The sequence below is a fragment of the Battus philenor genome, unplaced genomic scaffold, assembly GCF_028537555.1.
Source record: "Battus philenor isolate CCGP_79_NKW_IND1 unplaced genomic scaffold, ilBatPhil1.0.hap1 SCAF_5, whole genome shotgun sequence".
Lineage (NCBI taxonomy): Eukaryota > Metazoa > Arthropoda > Insecta > Lepidoptera > Papilionidae > Battus > Battus philenor.
In genome coordinates this window covers 13,498,912-13,516,666 of record NW_027181715.1, presented here as the reverse complement: position 1 = coordinate 13,516,666, position 17,755 = coordinate 13,498,912, and the positions used below count along the sequence as shown (strand labels likewise).

Genomic DNA, 17,755 nt, shown 5'->3' with positions numbered 1-17,755 from the left:
TGGGTTGTGGTCTTTCGTCTTAAGGCACTGAGGGATATTGGACTTATACATAATATTAATTTAATACGTAATATTGTGTGGAATTCTTCTTAGAGCTGGTAGATTATGAGGTAATAACCACACGAAGTTCAAAGTAGAAGTGTGTATATTCATTCTGTACTGTACTGTTTCGAAGAAATTAATGCTGATAGCCCTGAGGCTTTTACAGCTTCATCTGACACGAGTTCACGGAGCGGAAGGGTAAAAACTAAAGCATTCGTGTTTCGGAGCCTACTTGTAACAGTCTGACGGAGGTGGAAATCGTAAAGGCGAGGCTTAAAGGTTGTGTGTGTGTTATATTTATTCGAGCTTAGTCTTTATTTATACCGATGTAAATATAAAATTATATTTCTGTGAAATTCAATTTTTCGATGCGCCGTTGATGATGACGAAATGTTGGTCTTACAACTTGATAATAATATTAAACTACTTTCAATACTATATACCAACAAATAAATACCGAAAAATTACTAAATGCTATGTTAAGTTCAATTTTGTGTTCCATAATATGGGTATTACTTTATAAAACACCTGTACTTATTGCTTTATGCTGTTGTATAAATACGGTACTATGATCGTGTTCATGGAACAGCATGGATTTGATCTTTTTTATTTGAATAATTAATATCTTCAAGTAAATATTACTTCATAGCAATTGTTATCGCTGTAGTAGATATCAGGTAATCAAGCAACTTGAAAATAATAAATATTTCAAGTCCTCTTTATTTTAAAAATATGAATCAAATCCTTTTTAAAAATTTCACATTAGTTTTTATGTCAAAATTGCTGTCATAGGTTGTCGTTAACTATTTCAGATACAGTCATGTTTGCGCCTTGATGTAAAATTTACAAAGTTAATTCAAATAAATGACGAATATTTATACGATTTATTATTGTTTCATGTGTACACGCAAAATGAATTTGCAATCTACTGCTCTCAATAGTTGTGACAGTAATATCGATGTTAACAGCACATCACTACATAGATAACTACTATTAATGGAGTATGCCGGCTAGTCAGGTACTTTATTCATGTTTTATGTTACTGTGTGATAATGTTAATGTTTAAATCGCCGCTTAAGTTCTAGTTGATATTGCTACACATAGAAGTATATTTTAGTGGTTAATATTGTGTTGTTTAATAGATGTGATGTCATGAAGACAAGCGAGAAGAAATCAATATGGCCCTCAAGCTCGGAAAATGTAGGCTCTGCCTTAAACTCGGAGATTTTTATTCCATCTTTACGATGGATAATAATCTCCAACTCGCCGAAATGGTGATGGAATGCGCTAGAGTAAAGGTAAGCCTTTGTTAATTGTAGAGCTGACTTCCAAAACTACCATGGAAGATTGAAAGTCATGTTACAGAGATGTTTTTAAAAACAATTTCGAAATTTTTAAAACAGTATGTTTTGGTAAAATTCTTTGAGATCGTCATATAAAAAATACTTGAAATTTAACTTAATTAAATCTAAAATTTAGCTTCAGCCCAACCCAATTAATACAAGAAAATTCGTAGCTAATCTCAGTTAGTTTTAACGATGGCCATAGGAATGGCGGTATATTATTAGTAAATGGTTGTTTACATCTGTGAATAAAGAAATAAAACTTCTATACAACACAAAAAATTTGAAATTATTTGTAAAGTTAAATAAATCAATGCAAGAAATAATTCTAGGTTTCTTCACTTATTTGGATAGTGATAGATTATTGTTTTTTTTATAAATAATTGTGCTTAAAAAAGTAACTATGTATCCATTTTTAGATTTTTTTACAATTGTTTACATGTTAAAACAATCTGCCCTTTTAATGTTATAATTTTACATTTCATTGCCATTGAATACAGCATTTTAAATTTTCTTGATATATTAAGACTTATTGCTTATTTAGGTTTTTTTTTTCAATATCTCTTAACTTGTAGCAACTATGACCTAGCCAAGAAATAAATACATAGTGAAATCTTAAGCAGTGGTATTAGGAGTAACAGTGAGATCTCTTTAACCAGCTAAAGAATTTATGTATGCAATATGAGTTCATTTCCTTTACATTATAAATGGAATTACCTCATGAAGAAGCCTTCCAAAATTTGGTTAGTTAGGTAGAGGAGTCTGATTAGTTAAGCTGAAAGCTAATGTACTGCACAAAGTCCTTGAATGAGGTGTATGGGACATTTAAATGCATAGAAGCTATTTACCTTCAGGCAAGCACTTACTAATGAGAAAGATAAGATCCCATATCCTGCTAATCTCTATAAAGTGATATCTGTTTCTGGTTACATTATCGTATTCTGAACTAGCACTAAGAGAGGGAGAGGACACAGTCTTAAGTAAAGTAGCTTGTTCTAATTCTGGGATGGGGACCAACTGTCGCAGGGAGAGATTGGGTTTCTTGTCCACAAGTAACTAGTCATAAATCATCATGACAATCTTTGGGGGAGGCCTATGCCTTGCAGTGTGTCTCTGTCAGCAATAAATATAATATTTATTGCAAAAGAATGAACACTTTGTGAGAACATTGCAATGGGGGGTGCTCTTTAAGAAAATAAACAAGGTTAATTTTTTTTAGTATCCTTTAACAATTTCTAAATGAAATTTATTTGATGCACAATAACAAAATATTCATAAATAAACTAAAAACTAAAAAATGATTGCCAATATCCAGTAAAATTTTATAAGTCTAAGACTAAAAAAAAATGAGTATGATATATATCTCATTCTATTGTTTACTTATCTAGAAGCTAAATTTGGGTCTCTGTAAGTCTGAGCTAATACTTTGATAAGGAATGACTCCTCTGGAGCCTAACCCAGAACTCACATTGTGACCATCTAATGTCCTACACGTTCTTGAGTTTCTTAGAAGGGATGTTGGATACTTGCATAGTTTTGCATACAGTTTATTTGGCAAAGTAAACTGAAAAAGATAACTTCTTGCCTAGTTTGTGCATTATTTTGTAATAAGCAATCTGCTGGTTTTATAACTATCTTTTCACATTTAGTATTTTAATTTACAAACAATGTAATTCTTTAATTTAAAACAGACATTTGTATTTGCCATTGAACATTATTAACAATTTAATTTATTTTTGACTGTGCAATTACAGTATTATGCCATAATGGTATATCTGGTGTGGATAGTATTTCTTCTAACTTCTTTCTTTGTTGCCTGAACTATTTACTTTCAATGTCATACAATTAGTAATTCAGCCGTAGATCTTGGAATTACTGGCAGTATTTGGCGGAAATTGCCAGACAGTAAAATCATTGCTCCTCCAAAACATCTTGATTCATTGCGTAAATCTTTTAATGTTCGGTTAAGTGCTTCTAATGCACGTTTATGCGCCATTGTACCTTCGTCCCAGATGATGATTTTAGATGCCGCTAAAACTTTGGCCATTGCTGAGTGTTTTGCAATATTACACGTTGGTTCTTCAATAGTTTGAAGATTTAACGGTAATTTCAATGCTGAATGAGCCGTACGGCATCCTTCTAACAATGTGGCTGCTATTCCAGAAGAAGCAACTGCAACCGCTATGTTGGATTTCGCCCGAACAGTTGCTAAAACTAATGACATAAGGAATGTCTTGCCAGTTCCACCAGGAGCATCTAGGAAATATAAACCACCATTTTCATCAGCGATTGCCTTCATTAAAGTATCATAAACTTCCTTTTGTTGGTAATTTAACAGGGGTACATTCCTTTGAACTACTAAATCTAATTCCTGGTGATCATATTCACGTTCCCGTTCCAATTCTCGATTAAATGCGTCATTCATTTCACGATTTGGCGCTGGCATTCCTAACCTGATTAATAAATTACCGCACATGAGGTAACACATATCTTCGATCAAGAGTAAAGCACGATTATGTATCTCCTCATTCATCTCAATATCGTGATTTCTGGAACTGACACGACTTTGATGTAAAATATCTTCTGACATACTATCCTTGTATTTGTGCCAGAGGTTACATGGATTTGATGGAAAACATGTCGAAATTATGATAGCGAATAATGTGCGTATCTGACTTGGAGATGCAGAGATAATGGCTTCAGCGATTGTCGTATCCCAATGGGTATCGTTTTCTAATAAGTTCAATTCTTCACATGCAGCACGATATGTTGGGAATATTACACCATTAACAGTTCGTAGTATCTCAAATGAAGTTGGCCCACGCACATTTACCAGCAACAATCGCAAATAGAAACATTCATCATTCTTTGGATGAACTGTATACATACGACCAAGAGCATCAGTAGAACGCACATCTGGATACCCAGGAACCGCATCACCTTGCTTCCGTCTTTGAAAATTCTTGGATGAAGCATTCCAAGTATAATAACGTGGCATATCCGAGTAAAGCAAAGTTCGTGCAAACTGATCGCTTTGGCAGATTGCAAAAAAAACTGGTCAATGTAGTTGCTGGAGGTGTTTCAGCACGTTGCGTAGCATTCGAAGCCGTGAAATATACTCGTTGACCATTCTCCAGATGCACCGCCAAATGTATAACAGTAGGATGACGTTCGTGAATTGGAAATGCGAATATACGCCAAATCGCTTCATTACAGTTCACATAACGACCAACTTGATAGCGTGAAATTTCATCGTTGGTATTTGAGGATTGCAATCCAAAAACCACCATATCACTGCCTTTCGTGACATATTTGCAAATATATTTTATGGACTTAACTGAATTGTAGTATTCAACTTTGCAATGTGTCTTGAACGTTTTAGAAATAAGTGGCGAATATGGAACAATCCAACTGTTGTCGACAACGAAATCCATTCTTTTCACTTTCGTTGTGACAGTTCGACCGTTGTCATCTGGTGATCGACGCCGATACAGCGGATACCCATCGTTGCCAGTGACAGTCTCCGCCGTTAATTTCCGTGGATATCGTTTAGAGCACTTTCCATCGACCATGCAAGGTGATTGGGGATTGATGGCACCACACGGACCATGAATCATATTAGTAGTAACAACATCATGTAGGTCTGGATCGACTTCATGATCAGGAATCACGGCACATATGATATCATCTATTTGGTCAGGCTGAATTCTTTCCACTAACCAAATAAGAATGTGTGCGTGCGGCAGGCCTCGCTTTTGCCATTCGATTGAATACATCCAGCATCGAGTATCTCCAAAGACGCGTTGTTTAACAATAAAGTTCATCAGGGACCGAATTTTTTGCCTGAATATACGTGCTGTGATGTCGTGTCTATCATTTGATGTTTGTCCGGGAAGTAGCAATTGAGTAATTTCTATCCATTTTGGATTACAGGTAAAAGTAATAAAGAGATCTGGCCGGCCGTAATGACGAACATATGTCATTGCATCTTGTGCATATTCATGCATATGACGTGGGCTACCAATGTATGTCGCCGGCAGAATAGTTAATCGACCAATATTAGCTTCATTTCCTTCAGTACTAACTGCATCACGTAAATGGATGTACTCCTCAGAACGCAGTTTGGCTTGGTTCAACCTAATAAATGTTAAACGTTCCGTTTCTATTTTTACATACATGTCAACGCAATACTGCTGAAACAATCGACGAAACCGCAGCAAATAGTTGTCAGCATTTTGACGAATCATCAAACGATATGCATAATAATTCATTGAGTTAACTTTCTTTGTAGTTTCTTCACCTGAAATTCAAAATTTGATAATTAACCATTTCAAAGACAAATAATACAGACATTAACCATTATTAAGATACTGATACTTTACCATTCAATGGATTTATCATTTTAATATTAAAATAATATCCATCTTCTCCTTGCCAAATCATCAGTGGGTATTGCAATACGTCATATGATCGATGAGTTTCAGATATTTGTTGCAGTTGCCCAGTATCGCGACATGTAAGCACAATATCGCGTTTTTCCAATTGTTCACCAACAATCAGGATGGCAACTTCGTCTACTGTTGGAGCATTAAATGTGCGTTCGTGTGTTCCAGATGGTCGTTTATCTGCTTTGATGACAACTTTATAGTCATCATTTGGCATTTGCTCTAAAGCACTCTTAAACAACCTGACCAACGCATGATGTTCATGAAGCAGACACTGCAAGTCTTGAATAATTGCTCGCTTCATTCCTGCATTGATCCCTAGGCGTCGATCAAGTTGTTCTTCCATGTTGCCCATGAAATATATTTGTAAAAATTTATTCTGTGTATCTTCGAAAGGTAGTAATGATCCAATTCGATGGCGGATCTGTCCTTGTATCCACAAAATAAAAACCAGACAGTATTAACTGGGTTATAAACACTTTTTCTGTGGGAGAGTAGAGTTCAGTATTAGCAAATATAATACATACCAATAGATATAGTAAGTTATTCTTTAACTACATTCTATGTAAGTACAAAAATAAATACTTTAAATGCCGACATTTAAAGTATTTATTTTAAGGAGGATTTAATCCGAATTAAATCCTCCTTCTTCGATAATGTCTGCCCCAAATGACGTCATTTGGAAACAACTGTTGTATTTTCGAGTATTTGCAAGAAAGTGGCGTGATTCTTGTGTTTCGCCACAAAGCAATGAATACAATGGCTCATGTGGCGGAGTCAACACTGGCAATTTACTTTACCATTAAGGCAGCATAATCCAGGCGTTTCTCCGGAAAACTTTAATGCACCACAATACTCGCAAACAACGTCCATTTGCCCAATGCAAACGCTAGGATGCAAGCTGTAATCATTGCTGCAATCGTATCGAAACGCTGCTCGATTCAAATCAGCTAAATATCTTGTTCTGCGTCGCACATTATCTATTTGTTGCCTTCTGTTGTTCGCTCGACGATTCTGCATTGCCAACCGAGCTGTTTCACGGGCTGCTTCACTTTGCTCTTGTGATTGAGAAGCACGAAGTCGAGCCATACTATCGCGGCGCTGTTCACGTGCAATTTCTTGTTCTTCTTCAGTCCTTTCATTTGCAGTATTTTGCATTCTTCTTGCGGCTTTGTCGGGAAAGATTCGATCGTCATAGTCGCGGCATTAATAATTAAACTTCACTTCACTTCAATCCACTTGCTAATTATTTATTTAATAGAAATAGTTTTAATATTGATTTCTTACAAATATCAAATTGTCATCCATACGTCAATACATAGCTGTCATTTTACGTCAATTACATAGCTGTAATTTGCGTTTTGTTATTCCAAGTCTGATTCTTTTTTGTTATACCACGTTTTATAGTGACTGACGTTTCATGTCAAGTCACACGGGAACGCTGTCGAACGGGATAAAAAGTATCCTATGTCCATCTCCTGGCTCTAAGCTACCTCCCTACCAATTTTCAGCCGAATCTGTTCTGCCTTTCTTGAGTTATAAGTGGTGTAACTAACACGACTTTCTTTTATATATATAGATTTAACATTTTCTTAAAATATTTAATGGTCATCTAAATTTTGTAAAATTTTATAATGAATCTTAATAATTGACATCAAAAATATTTATAATTAGATAATACAACATAAATGTATTGTCTCTAATTTTAATCTGTACAGGTGAAACATTGTATAAGTCACAATTAACTTGAGTAATTAAAAGTTTTAATTGTAAAAACTAATATATAAGCTAAGTGTATACCACTAATACATAAGACAACAATTCTAGTATAATCTTATTATATATTTGTAAAGGATGTTTATTTTGAGGTGGTAAATATGATACTGTCTTTCTTAATTCAATTCCACATTGTTCCAACATTATTATTACAGGATGAACCGTATATTTTTTTAGTAAAAAATATTGCATTAATAATTGTCAAAACTTCGTTATTAGTGATATATGCTCATCAATAACTTGTTTTATTTTAATATCGAATTTTATCACTTATATCTTTTTTGTAATTTGTCAAAATTTTTAAATTTTTCATTTAATATTTTTTACCAATATATGATTGTACTATGGCAGGAAATGGTACTACTTTTAATACCATTTACCTGCCAAAGCCACGGTAATTAAAATTTCATAGTGATATATCATATGTTGGAAGTATGTGGTGTCAATCTTTCAGCTTTTTGAAAATGTCAAAGGTGGAGGAAATTAGATGAATGGAATTGGTTGTTGTACTGAAGTTAAAGTTTGGTGAAGGGAAATTAAGATTAATTTTTGTTTACATAGATATAATGCTACTCTTAAGTGTTATGATCTTCTATCGAATATACTTAGATGTCATCTAATTTATAGCCTGTTTTAATCTTGTTAAGAAATAAATATTTGCCTGGTGTTATGGTATAATGAATGAATGTCTGTTGTAGGTATATGAAGGTGATGGATTGCCTGACAAGATTTGTTCGGAGTGCATTCAGAAACTTAGCAGTGCACATATATTTAAACAGCAGTGCGAGAGGTCAGATCAAGAACTGAGACGCAACTATGTGCCACCACCAGGTACACATATTTATGGTATTACAGGCAGTGTAGGTAGCTTAAAAATTCTCGGCTAGGTATTGTATATAAGCTAGGTCAGACCTTTCCGGACCTTGATTTGAGTGACGTATTTTAAAGATGATGAGAGACGAATTTATAACTTAATAGAGAGTTGCTGAGAAATGTTTTGTTAATAAATTGTACCCTAACGGTTGCTTTGCAATACATTTTAACCATACCATTTAGTATAATTTTATTTCCTAACGTTAGGATTATAATAATAAACAATATATTAACTTTAATGTTTTCTTTAGTATACAGTAGCAAGCGGTGGACAGGGAATTGTGTTCTTACACCGTTCGAGAACTAGCAAACCGCTATAAAAAAAACTGACAAAAAAGTAGTTATACAATTATACGTTATTATGTAAGCATAAATAAATTTATTTGATAAATTCTTGCAATGCACTTGACAGGTGTCAACTGCAAACCATCGTCGTCAAATAGACAGAGCAGTTACTCAGCATTCTCAAACCATACGGATACATCCACCATCAAGAAAGATACGCCGACGTCGTCAGTAACGAAAACATCACCAGGAACACGAAGCTGGAAACGTAGCCTGGACAGCAACGATAATGCCTCTATCAGCGGACGATCGCACGACTCTCGATACAGTTCCATCAAGCGAGTCGAGGAGCTTCGGACTTCCGAAAAACGGCCCAGGAGGTCGATTAACACGCCGTACACGGACTCTGACTACGACGACAGAAGTGTTTCGCAATTCTCCGCAGAAACCGATTCCGACGAGCTGGAGACGAAAGGCGAATTCAATTGCAATATCTGCGGCAAGGAGTTCGCTACTAAAAGGAGCGTGGCCGCCCACACCAAGGTCCATTCGAGGAAGTCGAAACAGAACCACTTTGCCAACATACCTGAGCCGGACAGTAGCATTCAGAACCCTATGGACGTGGACGACAAGCTCACATGCGACAAATGCAACAGGACATTCAAGTTGAAGATAATGCTGAAACGTCACCGGGAGGTTTGCGGAAGGGAACCGCACGAAAAGCAAAAAAAAGAATTGCACGTGTCACTGAAACCGATCGACAGCGGCGGCCACTCTACGAACATCGAGTGTGAACCTTGTACAACGTTTGAAACGGTAAACAAAGTCCACAATAGCGATAAAACTGAGCACAATGTAGAGAATGGTAAGCTCGCATTCCCATGCTACTACAAATGCGGCCAAATGTTTGACGAATACGGTCTTTACACCAAACACGTTGACAACTGCTCTAAAAAGGACAACACAAAAAACTTGTTTTTCACATGCCCGCTTTGTCTAAAACTTACGACCAAAAAGAGCGCATATTATAACCATATTAAACATAAACATAATGTTTGGCGCGATCTGAATAACGATAACTCTAAGCTGATCTCCGAATGTCGAATATGCGGTAAGCATTTGGCGTCACAGGACCAGCTCATCACACACCTTGCTGCACACATGTCCAACAAAGAAGATGAAGAGGAAAGTGGGTATGTCTGTTCATACATAAATACAAAACAACATAAAAATTTTATTCATTCATTGACATAGGCCTCCCCCAAAGATCGCTACGATATCCGGACTTCCGGCAGCCTTGACTATGTTGTTGGTCCATCTAGTGGGTGATCTACCCAAGCCACCTCACCCGGCTAGTCGTTTTCGATCCCAAAGGCCGTCCGCTGCGTGAGCTATGTTTCCCGCCACGTTCACATTAGATGTGCAATTCAGATAAACATACTTATCATTTATTTAAACATTTATACATTTTATAACAGCGAACTTAATGCTGGAGGCAATTTCTAGCAGTAAATCTTTGAATGGCGCAGAGATAAATTTATAAAAGTGTCTGAAGTAAGTAAATGTCGTAAAAGAGGAATTCTTTTTATTTAACAAGCTTAACTTTTTTAAACTAATCATACATGTTTCTTATAAAAAAATTATTATAAATAATGGCTCAGTAGCTTTAGTGAGCCATTAAAATTGACCTGGTTCAGTTATTAGATCCTGAATGAAATTCAAAACTTAAATTTGTTTACAGAGTTGAATCGATCGTGCCTGGCTACAGTACTCCTCAAGCAACTCAGGAGCCACTAAAATGTAAAGTGTGCGACAAACAGTTCTCGTATAGGAAATCTTTGATAAACCACGAGTTGAGCCAACATCCCACCACAGAAATAGAGATAAAACCGGAGCCACTGGAGAACAACACCAGCTGCAGTCTCCTCAGTGAATCGAACCGCCAGTCGGAATCAGAGTCTAGTCAGGAAGAGGGTGACGACAGGACGTGTGATATTTGCGAGAAGGAATTCTATTTCAAACGCCAGCTGCTACATCACAAGCGAACCAAGCACAACATGAGCTCGGGAACGAAGCGAGCCAAGATCGGCCTGAAGGATTGCTCGGTGCGTTGTCGCATCTGCGACATCGAGATGAAAGTGTGTGATATCAACGAGCACAACCTGATGCACAAGGCGGAGAATGTTAAACCCCGCAATTTGTACACTTGCGCGGAGTGCGGCGAAAAGTTTGAAAACTGCAAGTCACTCGCCACGCACATCAGGCTGGTGCACCGGTTGAAACAGCAGGTGCTGCCTGGGACAGCAGAGCTGGCGGATTTTTGTGAGGTCGTTGTTACGAAGACGGAACCGCTGGTGATGGACCAAGATGACAACGACCTTGAGAAGGCTCCGTCCTTGCAGGAACCTGTGGACCTTGGCGGCTTCATCTGCCCACTCTGCGGCAAGAAAATGCGGACGTTGAAGTCGCTCAAACAACACGTTAAATGGCACTCTAAAGATGATCAAAAACTTGAAAAGGATCTGGAGTGTTTTGTCTGCAAAGAAGTGAGTGTGTGTTTTTCTTTACACCATCATCATATCAGTCGATATAGTTACAATATATATTATGATAGTATTCATTATGGTGGGTATTTTTATATTAAAACTATCCACCCACGTATTGGCATATAATGTTATTTTGCCGTATGTACCTATTTCCATTTTATATATGCTCACCAAAATCAAAATAACTATAATGCTTAGTAATCTATGTTGAAATATCCTTAATAAGTGATTAATTGTAATATAAGAAATATAGGTATATTATACTGTTAGTATACACATGTGTATGTACATTTTACAATGACATATATTTTTTAATGATAGTTGTAAACACTTTTCAACTTTCTGAAGTACTGAACATATAGCATTACTGATTTTTTTAATTGACCACTCGTAGGTGCTAAATACAAACAATTTGGTTTTGCTATAAACCCAACTGTTTTTTTACATGGTAGATACATTCCTTATAAAATAAAATTTAAAATAAAGGTACAAAAAGAAGTAATAATGAAATTCATATTACATGAGTATTTATTACACTTTTTACTTTTTTGTATTAAAAAATGATTAATTTCAATTCCAAAAAATTAAATTAGGTGAAATTCAATCCACAAGTAAGAAACCAAAAAATAAAAATCAATTTCGCAACTGTTCATCGCTTATTTATAATATGCCTGCATAAGTATTGGACCAAAAATATTGTCAGTTGATCTGTCCGATAGGTTCTGCACTTGTTTATATAATTCTTGAAATCCTGCAACACAAAAGTTAAGATTATGTTGAAATTTTAATGCAAACTTGAAAAAAAAAATCGTTTAAAAATGTAATTATTCTGATTGGTGAACTCTTTTATTTCTAAATTTTGTCTAAAGAGAGCTGGTTTAATTATTAATGTGATCGTAATTTTTTTTTAACATGTTTCAATTTTTGTTGTGGCAGAAGTTCCGATTCCAGTGCCACTACCGCGTGCACATGCGCGGCCACTACACCGACACGAACCTGGACCCAGCGCTGCTGACGTGCGGGGCATGCGGTCGCCGGAGCAAGAACCTGCGCGCCGCCCGAGTACACATGAACTACCACAAGCAGACGCGCTTCAAAACCAACGATTACCACTGCTCTATATGCAACCGCGTCTATCAGCACAGGAAGGTGTACCTCGGGCATATGGCGATACATCACAAGCGCGGCGAAGGCGTCGATACAGTCATTGGTGCCGAGCCGCGCAACAATCCAGACGCACCCACCGCCGACGGCTCCAACACCTGCCACCACTGCGGCAAAGTCTGCGATTCCGAAGTATCTCTTAAACACCACATTATATGGCACAAATCTAAGACTTCCCTCTACGGAGCTCGACACGAGTGCCGGGTCTGTGGTATTAAATTCACCAACAAGAGAAGGCAAGAGCTCCACATCAGAACACATTACGAGGATGACAATGGCCCCTACAAGTGCCCCACATGTGGCAAGGGATTCACCAATGAGCTCTACCACAGGAAGCACATTAAAAGTCACAACTTCAACCATGAATCCCACAAGGCAAGAATTGCTAAACTCAGGAAAGACAAAGTGAAGTGTCCTATTTGTATCCGATTCTACCCTGATTTAGTAAAACTCATTCGTCACATGCGACGGACACATCCTGAAAGTAAAATGGTTAAGACTGACCCTGACGCACCAGCCCAGAACTATTTTTCTTGCAAACTGTGCGCCAAGGTATTCTTAGATGAACGAAGGCTTCAGTATCATGAGGAGGCTCACTTGAGGAAACCGGAGTTTTTCAAATGCAAGTTCTGTAGTAAAAAGACCATATCATTGAAAAACCACAGGATTCACATCAAGTCTCATTTATCCCAGAAGTATACTGAAGAGCCGCTCAAATGCATGCACTGTGAAGAAACCTTCGTAAGAGGTTACGACCTCCATTATCACTTACGCGACATACACGGAATTAACGAGACTTGGATAGCGGAATGCACGGAGAAGGTTCTTAAAGGCCCTTTGAAGGAATTACAGTGCTCTATCTGCCTTAAGGTATTAGCCAGTAAAGGGAACTTTGAAAGGCACCTTGATTACCACAATTCTCTGCGCTGTAATTACTGCTTTGAGTACTTCAACTCGCTCAGGTTCTTGGAAGGACATCTTACCTTCAGCTGTGAAAAGAAAAAACTAGTTGGCGAGACGGAGGTGTACCCTAAAAAATTGAAATGCCACAATTGTTACAAAGTGTTCCATTTACAAGTGAAATTGGACTGCCATTTGCGAACTCAGCATGGTATCAAAATCAGTAAGGAAGTAATTGAAAGACAGAGAGATATTGTTTGCGATTATTGTTTTAAGGTCTTTGAGAATGAATATGCTTTGAGCACACACAAAATATACCACCGCACGGTCAGTTATTATGGTTGCATCTATTGCAATAGAAAGTTCAACACTGTCACTATGTTTAATCGACATAAGAACCATCACTTTTCTCAACTTAATGTTGACAACCCTACAAAGTGTGAGCACTGCGACGAGACATTCGTCGCGTTCAGAGAGATGATTAGACACATGAAGGAAGTTCACAATGATGACAAGGACTGGATTGTTATGCCCAAAGAATCCAATGAGGAGAAGTGCCATATTTGTAATAAAAAATTCTATAATCTCCATAAACATTTAGCTTACCATGAAAATAACAAGTGCAGAAAGTGTTCAGAGTATTTCTTCTCTCAAATTGATTATGATAGTCATCTCTGTGCCATAGAGAGTGATGAAGAAGTGGACAGTAACAATGATATTGTATCACAACCTGTATATACAGAGTGCCCCTTTTGCTTTAAGCCCACAACCAAGAAGAACTCGCAGAAATTGCACAACCACATACACAAAATTTCCAGCTCCATCTCTTGTCGCTTCTGCTCGTTTAAATTTAAAACAATAGATGCATTCCACATCCACGCATTTTCCCACCGAAGTAAGAAATACGATAAGAAACCAATAAAATGTCGAAAGTGTGGTGAAAAGTTTGTGCGTTACGGTCCATTCATCAGACACATGCAGACAGTGCACAAGTCTAAACAGAAAATGCATTATCGGACCACGATAAAGGCGGAGCCGTGCGTAGTCTGCGGCGGCAACTTCCCCAATCTCCACAACCACTACAAAGCGCACCTGCTCAATCAGTGCAGGCAGTGTCACAAATATTTCACTTCATCTAGAGCTTTCTCCAGGCACAACTGCGACAAGGAAGACTCCGAGCCATCCAAAGTGTTCACTAGTGACGTCAATCTAGTCGCTCTAATTAATGCCTACACACCTACAGATGAGAAGGATGATCAGAAATACTATGGACACACTGATGATGAAGAGGAAAATAACGAGGATCAGACAAATGTTAACAACACTCCATACACAGTGCTGGATGACGAGAGTCAAAACTCAACAGATATTAATATGCACATGATGGTTCATACGCCAATCATATCTGATGTGCTGTCACTTTATGAAGCAAAGGAAGAAAATCCAGGCAAAGTTACCAACTTGACTGATGAGAACATAGATGGTGATAATGTCTCAACTGTCATCACAATTGATGATTGAATTAAAACCAGCTGTGCATAGTGATCAGAATAAAAATAATAGTGTTTTAATATTCATATCTCTGGTGTACTTAGGCTGTGTAGACTTTTGTGTAATATATAACAATATGGTCATTCACTTAATTGAAGGTTTAGAAGCGATTTATTTTGGTCAAAGCTAAACGATTTCTTAGTGTTTTACAAAGGTAAAATGTATTTATTTATAGTGGGAAAATGTATGATTTGATGTGGTGTGAATTAAAAAGAAATATTATAATATATAGTTAGGTCACATGTTTTATAGTGACTTGCATAAACCGCGATGCTTTAGTATTTAAAGGTGTAAAATATTTGTATAGTGTAAGCTAGTTATAAATCTAAAATTTAAATATATTACTAAAACGTATCTATCTAATTAATTGTAGCGCCGAAATAAGTAAACATTTAGTAATAAAATTAATATTAGGCGTTATTTTTTTGTATCCAAATTTTATTATAATGAAAAAGTTTTACTTAAATAAAACTCATCCACCATTAGCAACAACAATTTTATTTTATTTTTATAATAAATAGTAACAGTTACAATTTTAATTTACTTTGTAAAGATAATAGAAGGTTTTTGATGTATCTTTACCATGCAAGATGTTTCATTTCTTCAAAATTATTTAAAATTTGAATAGAGCATAGATTTCTAGAACAATCCAAAATAAAATCGCTAATTTAGCTAATGAGCCTAATTAGTGCTAAATCTACTTTTGTAGAAGTTATTTTTATGTAAAAATGAGCAAGCATTTTTACAATAAATTGAACATATAAAAATTATTTTAGTGTTTTCCAGTAAAAGTAAAATCATGGTGTTTTATAGAAAAGAATTTGATATTCCTCGCTTTAAATGCAGTGCTGACAAAAGAAATGGTCATTGCTTATTGTAATTTACAGTATAATCAGGTTTGTGGAGCGTGAAGGCTCTCACAGAAACGTAAGATCAAGCCATTACTTTATTTAGTGGGTTACAATACATAAATGTATAATATATAAAAATATTTCTTAACTATCTATGTAATACTATATGTATCTTAATGTAAATAATATTCAGCATTTACTAATGATACTGTCTATAGAATGTATAAGTTAGTATACTACTTATTTGGCTCAATATTTTCAAAAAAATTATCTTAATAAAAAATATTACATTTTCTTTATAATTTAATACATGATTTACCAGCTATTATGCTGCCATATTGTATTTGAGATCATAATTTGTTTGGATGGCTTAATGAATGACATTAGCATAAAGTATAGTAGAAAAATGGAAATAACCAAAAATAACTATAGTTTAAATTATTTAAATTGATATTTATCTTGGAATCCTTTAAAACTAATTTTTTTATATTGAATAAATATATCCCGTGACTTTGCACTCTTTAAAAATGCACTTTGCATTGTTATGCCAAGAAAGTGTTGATCTAATGAATTAAGGTGTTCTGTAAACAGTAAGCTGATATTTTGAAAATAATATTTTGATTATTTGTGTTTTATATATAAACGAATATCTTAGTCTTGGCTAAAACCTAGATGGATCTGTCTTTCCAATATTTTATTAAGGAAGCAATTTGATTGATTAACATATTTTTGACGTAATATAATCTCAATTTTTTACTATTAATTTTAAGTCACGCCTTACCCATTCGTATGAACACAGTGAAATGTTAAGCTGTATTTATTTTATTGTCCTATTTTATCTTTCAAAAAATAAATTTGTACACTTATCTTCGTGTCAAGTCATGTAGCACTAAATTTTGTTATAAATTTCAATAATTTCTTTGTGGTTCATAAGATTTCGGTTCAGAAGCACATGTCGATTATTAAGTTGTAATTTAAATTACAATAATTGAGAGAAAAAAAACCTTGTTTCATTTTTCATTTTGTAATAAATATGTTATATCCAAATAACGTAGTCAGTTAATGGCTTTTCTAAATAACTGTCTTTTTAATGAATGGTAAATATATTTTCCAGTATTATTATTATTAAAATATATAAACAGATGAACATGTAATTAACATTAATGTTACTAATTTTAAAACATTTATTAATCCTTCGTTACACTGCGTAATTCATACGTAAATTTTTTTATGAAACAATTCCAATACGGATAATATATTGGGTTGTTCGAAAAGTATTTTCGTTTTTTTGTGATGAAAATTAATATATACTTTCCATTTCGATCCAACACCTTTTGCCATCCATCGTTCTGGTAGTGGCATGATTCCACGCTCATAAAATTTTTGGTCTTGGCTTGCAAAAAACTGATCCAGGTGAGACGTGTTCGCTTCAGGTAAAGGTTTAATCGTCTAAAAAATTTTGCAGTGACAAATAATAATCCGAAGGGACCAGGTCTAGTTAATTTCTTTCTGGCTTGGACAGCATTTTCACTTTTCTATAGTAAAAAAAGTAAAATCTAAAGAAAATACAGCTTAATTCTCCGTATATTTAAAAGGGCGCCGACTAAAAACTACTGCGTAAAACCATTTGAACTTATTCACACACAAGCCTTGCTATATTAGCTGTCAAAACATATAATGACAATGCGACATAAGTGTGAAGTTAGCTGTGAAAAAATACAATTAAATCCTGTTATGAAAAAACTTAACTACTTTTCGAACAGCACAATAATTTGAAAAAAAAAACTCATAATTGATTCAAGTAGTGAATTGCCACTAAAGTGGGATTTTTACCAGCCTTATACTGCTGCCCAAGCGGCATTTGCAGATAAACTCTTAAGGGAGCCGCTAAATGCTACAATTTAACTGGACTGCTTGCCTGATCGGAAATTCTGCCGAGCTCTTATATCCCATAGGTAAACACTTCATAGAGTGACTAG

At 35.5% G+C, this 17,755-nt stretch overlaps 1 protein-coding gene across 1 annotated transcript; it reads left to right on the top strand.

Annotated features, from left to right (window-relative positions):
• Window positions 1–1,002: 1,002 nt before the first annotated feature.
• On the top strand, window positions 1,003–15,397 carry LOC137929967 (zinc finger protein 721-like). The gene is made up of 6 exons (XM_068773128.1): window positions 1,003–1,060; window positions 1,185–1,340; window positions 8,305–8,437; window positions 8,892–9,957; window positions 10,506–11,310; window positions 12,247–15,397. Exons 2-6 carry the CDS (start codon window positions 1,221–1,223, stop codon window positions 14,893–14,895), a joined length of 4,773 nt encoding a protein of 1,590 aa, XP_068629229.1. The 5' UTR covers window positions 1,003–1,060; window positions 1,185–1,220; the 3' UTR covers window positions 14,896–15,397.
• The last annotated feature ends 2,358 nt before the right edge of the window (window positions 15,398–17,755 follow it).

Excerpts from the sequence above, each read along its gene's own strand:
- LOC137929967 (XM_068773128.1), top strand. The coding sequence starts at position 1,221 with ATGGCCCTCAAGCTCGGAAAATGTAGGCTCTGCCTTAAACTCGGAGAT. Across the intron at positions 9,958-10,505 it reads GAAGATGAAGAGGAAAGTGG|AGTTGAATCGATCGTGCCTG; the intron begins GTATGTCTGTTC and ends ATTTGTTTACAG. Across the intron at positions 11,311-12,246 it reads AGTGTTTTGTCTGCAAAGAA|AAGTTCCGATTCCAGTGCCA; the intron begins GTGAGTGTGTGT and ends TTGTTGTGGCAG.